General features: G+C 36.9%; 1 protein-coding gene across 2 annotated transcripts in view; it reads right to left on the bottom strand.

Annotated features, from left to right (window-relative positions):
- Positions 1-13,907, bottom strand: part of PTPRQ (protein tyrosine phosphatase receptor type Q) — a 142,688-nt gene that overhangs the window by 43,626 nt on the left and 85,155 nt on the right. For both annotated transcript variants that reach the window (XM_064509559.1, XM_064509562.1), the window contains 2 exons: positions 7,708-8,040; positions 1,001-1,122 (listed from right to left, as the gene is read on the bottom strand). In XM_064509559.1, the coding sequence (XP_064365629.1) occupies positions 1,001-1,122; positions 7,708-8,040 (455 nt within the window). The remainder of the gene's footprint in view (positions 1-1,000; positions 1,123-7,707; positions 8,041-13,907) is intronic.

Raw genomic sequence — 13,907 nt, 5'->3', positions numbered from 1 at the left:
GCTTATGTCTTTCTTATCACTTATGTAAAAACATTGAAAATACATACATAAAAGACTTATCCTCTCCTCAGGATATATATCTAAAGCCTTTAAATAATTTTAAGTATCCTTTCAATTTTTTCCCATTATCTAATAGACCGATTCAGGATTTTTGAAGCTGTGAACAGCAACTTTTCCTGGGTAAAGTCTGGTGAAGTGCTCCCCATTTTCACTGATAGCCCAAACTATATAATTCCTGGATGACCAGGGAACCTATGTCCTACTTAAAAATTCTCATGTGCTAGACTTAAGAAACAATTTCATATCTTGCTGCAGGGCTGGATGTGACTTGGGGTTTATTAAAGGTTCTTTTAACTGTATTTTAAGAAGTAGTAAAGAGGATGAAAAGAGGAAGGCCACTAAAGCTTATCTCTTATGTCAAGCTTTTTCTTGCTTACAGTGATCAAGGACAATGCTACCAAGATATAGCTAATTTGATGGACAGAGCACCAAGTGGAAACTGGGAAATCTGGTTTGACTTTAAATTTTGCCCTCTGATGCACTCTGTAACTTTGTAAAAGTCACTTCCTTTGGGTAGGCTCTCCATCCTCATTTCTATAAATAAGACAATGAAAATTTTCCTCCTTTGAAGAAAAAAGTATTTTGTAATTATTATTGTTATTGGTAAACAGCATCGCTGTTGCTGGAAGGAGGTACGTCCACCTCCGCAAAGCTTAGCTACTGTTTTCCTGAATAAATTCACAGCTATACTTTTTTTCTGAAAGGCCTCTTATTAGTACAGATTCTTTAACTGCAAATAATTAGGTTATTTTCTATTAAGAACTTTATCAAATACATTTATTTCTTCTGTGCAGAATCACCAGTTTAAGTGAAAATGGACAGTTTAGTCATATGCCTGTTTATGCCTGTCCTGCAATTTCTATAAAAACATCTGCTGTGGTTTTTATATCACCAAAAATCTGTACTACTATCAACAATAAAACAGTTAGAACTGCCTTACTGAGGTTATGTCTATGAGGTAGCGTGTTGGTCCAGTAATGATGACAGGTTCACTCCAGCTGATATTAATACTGTGAGGAGATGTAGCTAATACAGTCACATTTTCTGGAGGACCATCTGGAGCTATGGAAAAAAATATGTATGTATGTGAATCACAGCCAAAGCAGTTCACAACAAATAACATGGTATTTTTAGTGGCCTGTAGAGATTATTTTCAATTTGAAAACAAAACTTTTTCATGCATTTACCATTATACACTGTTTAAAGAATTATAACAATTTTTAGTTCTCACTTACAAAGCACATAATGGGATTTAGAAACACATCTTTCATTACAACTACCATGTGTATTAGTGGCCTAAAACTCTACCGTAAATTGAATCAATAGGTCTTCTAATTACTAATTAGTTACATGTATTTTACATGACACAAGTAAAATATACACACACCTATTTACACAGACACATGCAATATGGGAGATAGGGAGACAGTATATATCCAATACATCATGTAAAGAACAATAAAAAATGAAAACACAAACTCTTCTGCATGTTGGAAATAATTTCCAACAATGTTGGCAGATACTAGTAAAAATGCTCTTTTACAGAGAAAATATTTGTTTTCTAGGTTTTATTTCCACTTAACATGTTATGAAACTCTGGAAAATACACACAAAAAGGTGATAGGAGCTGTAAGAAGACAAGAATGATCTAAGAAATCAGGTTTTCCTAATATTGCCTTTTATCAAGGTGATATGTGAAATGACCTAGTTATTTCTTACTCTAAGATACAGGAAAATCCTGAAATCATATGCCAACATAGCAAGTCTCAGTAAGTGGCACTCCTCTTTAATAATGGCCATAGTAAATTTGGGAAAAATAAAATTTGGAATAGAAAAGAGAACAGATTTGTACATAATGCCTGAACTTGGCTCCATAATGCCTTTTTTGTCTACTACGAGAAAGGACAACTGTGAGTGATTAACAAATATCAATGAACAGTCTTTTATAAGAACATGATACAGGTGACCATATCATCCTAATTAAAAGAGATGATAGTCTCTTTTCTCAGATACAATTTAGGGATGAACATGGATTTTTTCACCATTAATCATTAGACCAGAGAGCTTTAGCGCTCTGCCTAAACACCAGCAAGTACAGTATATGCTCTACCACATCATGTGACATAGCTGCAACTGCACAGCCCCTCTCTGTGCTCTAATTCAGATAAGATTCACCATAATCAATACTACTGATAGGAGGGAAATGGGAATGTATATAAGGTCACTTAGTTTGTTAGGTAGAAAATGGGTTACAAAAAGAAAAAATGACACTCAAGAAGGTATGCAACTACTGAAGTTATGAGTGAAAGATTCAAGAGGGGAGACTGTAACATTTTGCACCATGAAGGATGGGTGTGCATGGTTGCAGGATGAAACAAGAAGATTTGGGGATTGAGAAGGGGCTGTGGAGAGTTTGGGATACAGGAGGTAGACTGAGTTGCTGGGATTAGCAGGAATATATTTGACTTTGTAGGGAGCATCAGATTCAACCACTGGAAGCAGTCCCCCAAAATACTGGATAGCAGGGAACAACTGACTGAAAATTGTAACCGAGTTAATTATGAAAGTACATGAGGGGCTTGTGAAAGGAAGGGACTGCCCAGAGAAGGCTGTTTGTTGAGTGGGGAGCTAGAACAGACACAGCAAAATACAAAGGCAAGTATGTTCCCCTAAAGACTGGAATTAGTGCAAATTAAAATTATTTTATAGGTAATCTATGTCAGACTTCTTGTTCAGGCAGAGTTTTTTAGTGTAAAAAATGCTTTCAGTAACTAAGGCGTTGGGGTTACTTGTATCTCCAACCGAAATTTCTGAAAAGTGTAAAACAGTATATAACTTTGGTTTTCAAGTCTTAGTTAGTTTCCAAACCTTAAAAATGTGAGATTGGGAAGACAATTTTCCATTACTTTTAAATAGCATTAATGGAGACATTTAGTTTCTTAAAATTTGTTCAGAAGCCAATCTAAGTTTATTCATTAGACAACGATGCTGTGAAATAATTTTAAAGCATAATCTAATCTACAAATTATCCAACCTAAAGTTACTTTATTACCAGAGGCAGTTTCTGTCTGATATATTTTTAGATCTCTGCAAGGAAATTCTAAGTATATGGTATTAGAGATATTTATCTAGAATACATCTGAGCATAAAGACCTGCTTTATTTTCATCATAAGAATGATACAAAAAAATTAAAAATAATTTCTGAAATAACCTGCATAATTAGAAAGAGAACTGGAAAATGAAATGTGTCTAAAATGCCTCATGTCTTACAAAAAACCTTTTTAAAAACTGTGTTTGCCTCAGTGGGTAACTGCCACATTCTGATTTAGGTTTATTTGTGAAAGGAGTCCAGTCAATATGAGGCCATGATATCACTATACCCTCTCTCTTATAAATCACAGCAATTTACTCAGTAGAAACGACCTAGTCTTATTCTCTCATTCCCCCATAATCCAATCACTTCCTCTCATAAGCACTTTTCTCCTGGTTTTCACAATAATGCATTTTCTGTAACTAATAACCATCATTTCCTGATTATCATGCTTCTATCCTTGCACAGGAATGTGGGTCTTATGGAGGTCAGGGTCATCTTTGCCATCCATCTGTGTCCTGATGCTAAGGCAGCAGTTAAGTGCGTTAGCTGGAAGGTAAGTCTGGATAGCCCATCATTTAGCATAACCCTCAAAAATAAGACTGAATACTGCAGCCTTCTAATTGAAATTCATGCTTGCCAGTTTAGTTAAGATCAGCCCTTTTTTCTTTCTCCCAGCAAAAATAGTGTTAGGTTCAGTTATTTCATTTTATAATCATCTAGGTTACTTTCAGCTATATTTAAACGTATGTCTTACATTGGGTCATATTTATCCTCCAATATTTAGCACTGAGAGAACAAATGGAACAAAGAAAACCATGTTCTCTCAGGCAAAATCTCCCAGAAGAAAGGGCATACCGCAAGACATGCAATATTATTTCTTTTCACCATACAGAAGCATTTCTTTAAATACACCGAGCAACTGGCTATCAGCAAGTATTGGGAAAGAAGGTGCTGAAAAGAGAAGCAGAACTGTCTGCCCCCTGCATCTGTGTCCCAGCCTTTATGGGACGTTCCAACATCTGGGATTTTCCTTTGTATCTCAGTATATCCTGGCACTGGGAGACTTGGCAGTTTACCAAAAAAGATTGCATTGTGTAACTGTAAAAGATTCAAAATGAGGTCAATGATCTCACTGCCATTCATTTTCCACCTAACACTGACCCCCCAAGGTGATTTTTCTCTTAGAAAGCATGAGTTGGGCCAATCTGATTCTCCTTATCAATGCAAAAGTGAAACTCAGGGTAAGTGTGAGAGAACAAAATTTCTGTAGTTATGGAAAACATTTCTTGCTCTTTCCTTTACTTACTTTACACAGTGGCACAGCACTGTGATCTCCTATACTGGTAACTACGTAAATCTAGGCCAAGTTGAAAATACTTCATCTTGCAAAGTAGATTTGGCTCTTGGGTAATGCATCAGCTAAGCAATAACAGTGCCATCAAACTATTTTATCAGACAGTAGGACAACTCCTGTGAGAATAATCTGCAAGACAGAAGGCTGACTGGTTTATCTGGATATAACTGAATTGTACTAAGTAACTCATAACCTGTTTCACTGAGTAACACTATAACCTCTTCCAGTACAGCACACAGGCATCATTTTTTGTTTAAAACATGCAAATGGGTTAAAGAGTCTTAGAAATAATTCCTATAGCCTTAAAGGCAAGAACAGTAAAATTTATCTTTGTAGTGAACAACTGGAACAATGGTAACATTACCTAACATCCTCACCTTAGTAACTGAATATGCAGAATTTATTAGGTATTGCTGCTTTACAGCAAACATTCAAATATTCAACATTTGTAAATATAAAGAATATTCAGGGGCTTTAATGTTTTGTTTGTTTGGTTGGTTGGTTAAAGTTCCATCTCTGTATATTCTAAGAGCTAAGTATAACAGTTTTCAGCTTAAATGTTGTAACTACCTGAGTATAATAACTGTGGTATTCTCTTTAGGCTTGAGAAAAATAAAAATTTCTGAGAACCCAATTATTTCTGCAGAAAATGATTTTAGTATTATTTCCCAACCAAAGTAATTTTATTTTTGGCAGAAGCAGAGTCTTACATAGGCATTTCTTGAAAATCAGAAACAGTGGCTAACCCCTGCCCTCAAATCTGCCAACACAACTCCCATTGATTTTATGGGCTAAGTACTCGAGCTGTTTTACATAGCAGCTAAACACCCTTAAGCCCTAACAGACCATGTATATTGGCTGTGTACCAACAGGCTAATTCAGAGGATGCTTGGCCCAGTCCACTAGGGAAAGGAGAGGGGGATCCACACCTGTTCGGTGGATACAGTCTGCAAAGCCGCCTGGAGTGCCAGACCAATTTTTGTGCATCCTGAGCTTCTCATCCCTGCACCCCTTGCAAAAGAGAGAGGGGAACTAAGATTTTTTAGTCTATTTAATAATATTTTTAAGGACTAGTTTGTGCAACATACAAGGTAGCTAGAGTCCTGCCTTTGCTAAAGATCAGCCATTGCTCAGGGAGGTTCTTACACTGCTGAACCATGTCTCAGCTGCCAGCTGCCTAGCCAGCTGTGACATGTCATGTTCCTGTTTTTTCCTCCTCAGCTGATTGCCATTACCTCAGGAGAGAGACCAGTACTCAACTACGATATCTGGAATATTGCCCATGCTTCCTCAACTCCATGTCAGTGTGTTTCATACGTAACTCAGCTCTCAGTGCGTCACTGATGTCGTTCAGAGGAAATTTGTTGCTGCCCTCTGCCCCATCACTGCCCACCTCCCCCACTACAAATACAGGCCTGTGGCCTCACACATATGGGCTGAGAAGAACTGGTGGTACATTTTTATCTTCTAACCCTCTACTGTTTTTTAAATTAGCTAATAGAGCGTACAGAATCTACTGCTGAGAATGACAATGTTTTGGCACGGAAATGGTTTGGCCAGTCCAATACAACTTTTCTACTTTTAATTTCCATCTCCTCAGCAGAACTGATGGGAAACTAGCTCTCTTTTAAATCCGGTTATCACTGTCCAGAAAGAGGATCATAAAGATGATCCTATCTTTATGTGATTTTATGCGTTTTAATTGTCTGCCTCATTGTCCAGTTTAAAGCTATAGCATTCCTATACTCAGCAACAATTTTTGGAAAAAAAAGCACTTGCATTTCTCAGCAGCTGAGATCTATCTGTCTAACAGTAAGAAACCTCCCCAGAGCTGCTGGCTCACAGGTTGCATAACTTTTTTTAGCTACTCTTGCTCCATTGGAGTTATATGTTTCTTGGAGTTTTCTGATCTTTTTCTTTACTTTCAATTAAAATATTGTTTTAACTTACAGGCAGAGCAATCCCATAAAAACACTGTACAGAGAAAGCAAGCATACATGACAATGACTCCGTAGCTTATTCCAGTCCTCTACAGTCCCAAGGACTGCTTCTGTGCTTTACATGAAAGCTAGCTATTGTTATGTTCACTACCATAATGTCCCAATCTCTTTGCCTTCTGAGGCTTACAATCTCTGCATTGCAGTTTCTCATCTGTAAATGGAGATGACAGTACTTCCTCATCTACTAGGAGAATCTGTGAGGTATTTAAGGATAGATGGATACATTATTGTACACAGAATTCAGATACTACTATAATGAAAATTGCATAAAAGCCTCCTGAATTCACATTGAGTGATTGTAAAAACCTGAATGGAACAGAGTAAGTATGGGGACCACTGAATAGTCCTTGGTACACAATCATTTAAGTCCTCAGTATCTCTGTTAAGATTGCCTATTGACTTTGGATGAGGAAAGAATTTAGATATGTATGGATAAATCTCTGATTTAGACAGGCCGTTCATGGTGGTTCTCAGTGGTTCCACACAGGCCAAATGGCAGATCTCAGATGTGCTTTGACCTAGGCTGGACGCAAAGTGCTAGGAAAGGTTACATGTCCCAGTGCCAATTTTCTAAATAGTTTGTTTCATGTCCCCTTCCCCCAAATATCTAGTGATAACTTAGGACTAACTCTCCTCTTATTTGGAAATTGAAATCCTCAACTAAGCAATGATAGTTCTAGTATTTCTAGGTGTTACATGAATACTCGGATTTGTAATTTCTTTAGGTGGATATGGTATTGAAAAGAAAAGGAAGCTATTGTTTCCATTATACTATCAGGAAAGTGCTACGACATTAGTGAACACATTTTAAATCAAAGAATAATTAAAAAGTCTGCTTTTCACTGATACATCCCAACATGTAAAGATGAACTGGAAATTGCATATCAACCCTGAGTGGCCAAAGTTCACACTTATCAATTCTAGATGTGGACTAGGACTGGGAAAGGAATTTGCTGTTGTGTAAGCAGTAAATATAGGACAGCAAACAAAAGGCATGAAAATCTGTAGTAGTGTGAAGCATGCATATCTCCTATAGAATTATAAGATATTTTATACTTGAAGAGCTAAAATAAATCCTCATTAATTTCACCACTCTTATAAGTCTAGGAAGAAATTACTTCTACCCATGGTTCTTACTTATTCAGGCAGACATTACATTGTTATAACAATATAACATATGACAAACATCCCTACTTACAACCAGGAAGTGTTTGTGTAGAAATCCAAGGTGAAGAACTGCCATAACCAACATTTGTACTGGCAGCAACAGCAAATCTGTACCATCTGTATTTTTTTAGTCCATAAACTGTCCCTTCTATCTGGTCATCCACAATATTTTCATATAAATACTGATGCATCTCATATTCAATACATTCCTCAGTTTCCCAGTCACTGCAGTGGACAGACTGTAGCTGTGTGGTAATCTTGTAGTTTTGAAAGTAGCCAAAGATAGATTTCGGTGTTCTCCAATTCAAGGTCACACTTGTTGATTGCACATTGGAAAAACCAATATCCCTGGGAGCACTGGGAACTAAAAATTAAAACATTTTTAAAATTTAAAGTAAGATATCTTCATTTGGATCAAAACTAGTTGCAACTGTAACCCATTTATCCAGTATTTAAAAAATATTTTAAATAAGCACATCTAAACAGCAGGATTCATTTTCATATGGTCAATAAGGAACAATTCCATTATTGTAAATCACACTATACAGTTGGCAAACATTTACTATAGCTTTTGAAATAAAGAAAAATTGTTTTAGGTGTGGCATGCAGGGACAGCTTTGAGAGGTGTGACATTGCTGTTGCTACATTTGTGGCTATGTCTCAACTGGGGGAGGGAATATTAAGCAAAGTTATTTTTGGTCTATCTATTGCATCTTTTACTGCTGTTGCTAACTGGGATTCCTCACCTCTCACTTAGAAATACTCATTTGTCTCCGTCTCTCTTGGTAACATATGAAATTCTCAGGCAACGCCTCAAGGTTTCATAAGTGTTCTGATTCACCTTCTGAATAGAAAGTTTCAATAAATATAATATGTTTGTGTATATTTATATAATGTAGCTAAGGGTTTTGCAAACAGTTAGGTAAACAAGAAATTAAAGGAAAGAAAGCAAGAAGAGCTAAATAATATGGCAATACAAGGCAAAAAATAATTTCCCATAAATTTTGTTTCCGTGTATTTATATGCAAATGTATAGTGTATATATCTCTGTGTGTGTGTGTATATATATATATCTGCTTGTATAATTTAAGTGTGCAATATGTTTTTGTGTGTATACACAGATTTATATTCATGTGCATGGAGACAGAAGCAGTATGTGGATGTACACACATACACACACACGCACGCACACAGATATTCATATCTATATTAAGCCAACACTGTGCTTCCAGCTCTCACAGACTGGATGCAACATATGGTTTTGTGCTAGATCATATAGTCACTAAGTAAGCTAATATTATCTCTATGAGTCTCTGTAAGATAATACTAATACTCTCTGTGGCAAAAACTGTGCAGAGAAATCAGCTCAGAAATCATTTTGTGCACTTAACTTTAAAGAATGCTTTTGGATCTTTGGAGGAAGAAGTATCACTGGTAAAAGAAAAACACATGATACATCCCTAAACTGAAACTGAAGAAGCCCCATGGCTTACCTAAAGACTAAAAGGATCCCAGGCCAATGTGTCTGGGGAAGAGAAAAAAGCCCTCCATTTTTTTTTTTTTTTGCAGCTTAATGGGAATATCTGATCTCTGCTTTCATCTGCAACAATTTGTTTATAGAACATCATCATAATGTAACGAGCAGAAGTCTATTCACTAAACAGTAATACTTAACAGGATAGTGATGTGCATTCAGTGTCAAACTAATGTGTGAGGATGAAAAGCTTGAGAAAAGGACACACAAACCTCTCACTTCCAACGAGCCCACTGCAGCTGGAGCTGGCAGCAGAGGGCTCACACACAGGAATCGTGGGCACTACCTCTGTCCTCCCACTCCATTCTCACACATGTGCACACAACATCAGAGCATACACTAGCCCTGCATGCTCCCACCCTGCCACACACTAAGCAGACACAGAACAGAAGCTTACAGTCCAAGAAAAGAGCCTTCTCTAAAGCCAGCTTTCATCATAATATTCCCTAATACCAAAATTAAAGCTATTTTTCTCTCTTGTTTTTCGCAAGAAGAGAAGTAGTAAATCAAAACACATCAGGCAGTACCTTCTTGCTTGGCTAGAGTTTTTAAAATGTAATACTCAATTTGTTCACTGTGAAAAAAACGCAGTGCAATATTTTCATAATAGTTCTATAAACTGTATTTGCTACATATATTAACTACAGAGAGGGGCTTAGTTTGACCCTTAGTTAATGGAAAATAAAGGCAGAGAAATGTTCAATGATTAACATAAAAATTTTGTATGCTTCTTTAAAAAGCCCTGTCCTCTATTAGAGTATAGGTTATTAATATCAGTTAAGACACTGCAAAGAGTATGTCTGACACAGAGTTATGATGATAATGATAAAACTTGGGATAGTACGGGTAAAACTGTTTGAGTGAAACACAAGTTATCACTCAGTCTCACTATGAACTTGAATTAAAATAAAGTCTTTTCAGGACTCAATATTATCTATATCAAGAATTAAAAAATTGACAGTCAGCAATTCCAAAGACATCAGATTAGATCAAAATGGAGAGAATTTAAGAAAATGCAAACGTCCTCAGCCAAAGGGGATTACTCTTTTTTGATAAGGAATATGACGTCACCTTCCCAGGCACATGATTCTAGGAACGTTTGCTGTGATAAGAACACCAAGCATTAGAAGGTTTGTAGTAAGAGTGTGAAAGTATGCAACATGGTGATTGAAACAACTGGCTGTAATGCCTCTTAGTATACCATTACTAACTTCCATCTGCTGAAAACTGATTAATGTACTATACTCTGATTTAAATGAAAGTCTGGATTAAATGCTGATAAAGCACCCTGCATGAGGTCTAAAGATTCCTGGCTGAGGATAGGGGAAAAGATCAATATAGTCTTATACTCCCTCATCTTAAGTTTTTAAGCAAAGCAGATCTTAAAAAGTATCATTTCTCTGCAAAACATTACCATAATTAAGGGTCCTGAGAGAAAAGAAGAAACACAGAAGTCTTTCTGAATATAATAAAGAGAACACTCAGAAAAAGGGGGCTTGTAATAACAAAGTAAACTGTAACTGGTTGCTTGCTGGGTGCCAAGAAGAAAGTGGAAACACATCCCTTTGCCATCTCAAATGCACAACTGGTAGAGCGGTAGCTGGCACAACTGCAGTCTCCGTACACCCATAACAAGACAGTTAAAAAAGGCCAGCCACAGGCAGAAAGAGCTTTGCCCATGTTCTAGCCAGCACAGTGGACTCTGCTGCTAGAGTAGGGTACACTGTTTCTCCAGTTTTAACATGGATGATGGTATAAAAACAGAATTGAGAGTTAATAGTGCTGCAGTAATGATGAAAAAGACTCTTGGCCATTACACAGAACAAAAAACTGTATCAGGAAAAACAACAGTGGCTGTGATTTGTGGGGTTTCACACAGACAACTATGGTCTAATAAAGCCAGCCTCCTTGGACTATCCTTGTATTTGGTGGAAAGAGGTAAACTCCCTCTATGAGACTCGGGGAAGGAACTGAGGGCAGAAAAACTTAAAAACTTTTATTTCTACTTTATGTCACAATTTTTCCAGTTTATTAAGACCCATATTGCAAAATATGTCTAATTTCTGACCTATGAAAGAAAGGGTCAGTCAGCCAAAGGCACAGGAAAATTTTCTGCACCAGTGCCTTGACAGGTTGTTAAAGTGGAATCAGAGCCTTAAACATTAGTCAGCTTAAAATCTAGATCATTTTATCTCATAACTTATATAGAAAAATCAGATATAAATGTAATTTTTCATTAGAACAAATGAAAAGATGTGATCTGAGTCCTGAGTAAATCAAAGATGTGCTCCGAGGCCCACAGTGAGGAGCAGTGACACCCAGCGGTGCTGTGTCTCTTGCACTTGATGACTGTGTGTTCAACAAGACAATTTCAAGACAACTATGCTATTGGATTACAGATACAAAGAGGATTACAATTACTCTAGCATGGAGAATCAGATTTCCATTCCTCAAGAATGACTAAAATCCCCCCAACCTTTTCTATTCACAGATGGTACTGATTTGAACAAACCATTCCATGCTTCCTACAGTAATCATGCAGCTTATCTAAATTTTCTGAACATGACTCAAATATGATGAAGTGATCAGTATACACATAAAAGCAATTAAAGTCAAAAATCACATCTCCATGATTCATATTAAATTGAAATTATAAAAAAGACTTATGTATCTGCTCCTATAGATACATTCCTGCTTTGATACATGTCTAATAGTAATTTTATTATTCTTCCTGGTTCCAGAAGGGTGTATTTAAAGGAAAGGCATATGAAAAAGTTTATGTTTGGGGTTCAGTAGGATGGTAACTGAGTAGAACTGTGCTCTGATTAGCTAGCTGGAATTCTGGTGCTAATTCCGTATTTATATCTCCCAGGAATCACAGGTAGGTTGTCTCAAGACCCATCATCATACACCTGACAGTCTTTCCCTATTGAATTATATTACATTTGCTATATTTCAGCTAGCTTTAGGAGTAGGGAGTATTTCAAAGTCTGAAACTTTTGATGCACTCCATAGTACTCCATGTACTCCATAGTTTTCAATTTAGTAGCTTTTAATTCAGTTTCTGAAAGCCAGGAAGCTGGCAGAGAAGCTGGCTGTGAAATGCTGGTGAATTCAGTTTCTGGACTGGAGGAGGAATGAGGCATTTTCAGGTTCATCCACCATTGTTCATATAATGGCCAAACTCCAAGGAAAAGTGCCTGAAGCCAGATCCACATGGGATTTTAAGCTCCTAAAACCTATTTACATGCCTCAACTCCCACAGAAATTGACAGGAAGTTAAGCACCTAAATAGAAGTTACTTTCATGGATCTTGGCCCCAGTTCCCTACACTCGTCTGGCTGCAGAGCTAATCAGTTCTTCCAAAGCAATGTGGAGTGCTCTGACATTAATGTTTATTTAAGAACATAAATGAAAGGAAATTCCTGATGCAAAAAGCACTTGACCGTACAGAGTGAGATCAAGTTGAACTGGGCCGGTGGAACTCATTTAAACCAAAAGAAATACTTTGTAGAAAAAATCTTATTCAGAACAGCATAGATAACTTAAGGGCAGCAAAGGACATGCACAAAAAAATCTGCTGAGAAAAGACAGAAGTTACGGCTTTCTGTAGAGACTTCTGCGGAAAGCACTGACTACAGCTGTAGGGGCCGGGAACAGAAGACAGTAACGTGATATGGCATAGTTCCTAACTAAGTTAATAAAAAAAAGTCTGCCTACAGAACAGCTGCTTGTAGCTGGAGTTTGGATTAAAAGAACAGCGGCAGCCTAGGAGTCTGTTGGGTGGTATTAAGAGCATCAACAGGAGGACAGTAAAGAACAAAGTAGAACAGATAGCAGTGGACACACAACAAAAAAAACTTCAGAAAATGAAATAATCTGAACTGCATATGAATATTCTGTGTTGATCAGTTGTATCAATTTTTGAAAAGCTTTGTTATTCAAAGTCCTCTGTGTTAAACTGATATCTCTGATCATACAAAATACTACTCTAGTATAGACTGCTAATTTCAGTAGGGCTCATCATGATATAAGGTTCCTGCTCAGTGTGAACAAGGACATCACAGATAGGCCCCAAATGATTTTACTAACATGAAAATGTAGAAAACTTTAGAGTAATTTTTCTCTTGACTTGGGACTGATACTATCAGGCACTCTTTAAAGAGGCAGAACTTGCAGAGTCATGAACAATTCTTACAAAAAGCCTCCTTTGACTGGGTCTCTGAGTCCTTAGCACATTAGGAAATTCAGTCTCTGTGGGGACTGAGTACTGGAAAATCACATCCTACAAATCTAATACGAAAAGCACACCTTGAATTCAACCTTAGAAAAGTACGGGAATACTGTCAACACTCGTGAGTCTTAAATTAAATCAAGAATGCTCAGCTTACCACCAAACTGGACCACTCTTTACTTTTCAATAAAAAAAAAGTTTTTGTAAATGACTTCAGTGTCACCTCTGCATGGTCATGTTGCCACCAGTTCCTATATGTTAATCCAGAGTTGACCTAGCACTTACAGAAAAGATATTTTATCCTACACTATATGATTCCTCTATTTTATCTACCTGCTTATAAAAACAACATCATTGCAATTTTATCAGCAGCAACAAAGTGATCACTACATTTGTCTAGTGAAGATCTGCCATGGACCTCAAAGCCATTAACTTGCATTTGGACACACCAACTAATGAGAAA

This window comes from Dromaius novaehollandiae, chromosome 1, assembly GCF_036370855.1.
Source record: "Dromaius novaehollandiae isolate bDroNov1 chromosome 1, bDroNov1.hap1, whole genome shotgun sequence".
In the NCBI taxonomy this organism is placed as follows: Eukaryota; Metazoa; Chordata; class Aves; order Casuariiformes; family Dromaiidae; genus Dromaius; species Dromaius novaehollandiae.
This window is presented reverse-complemented; position numbering and strand designations above follow the sequence as displayed.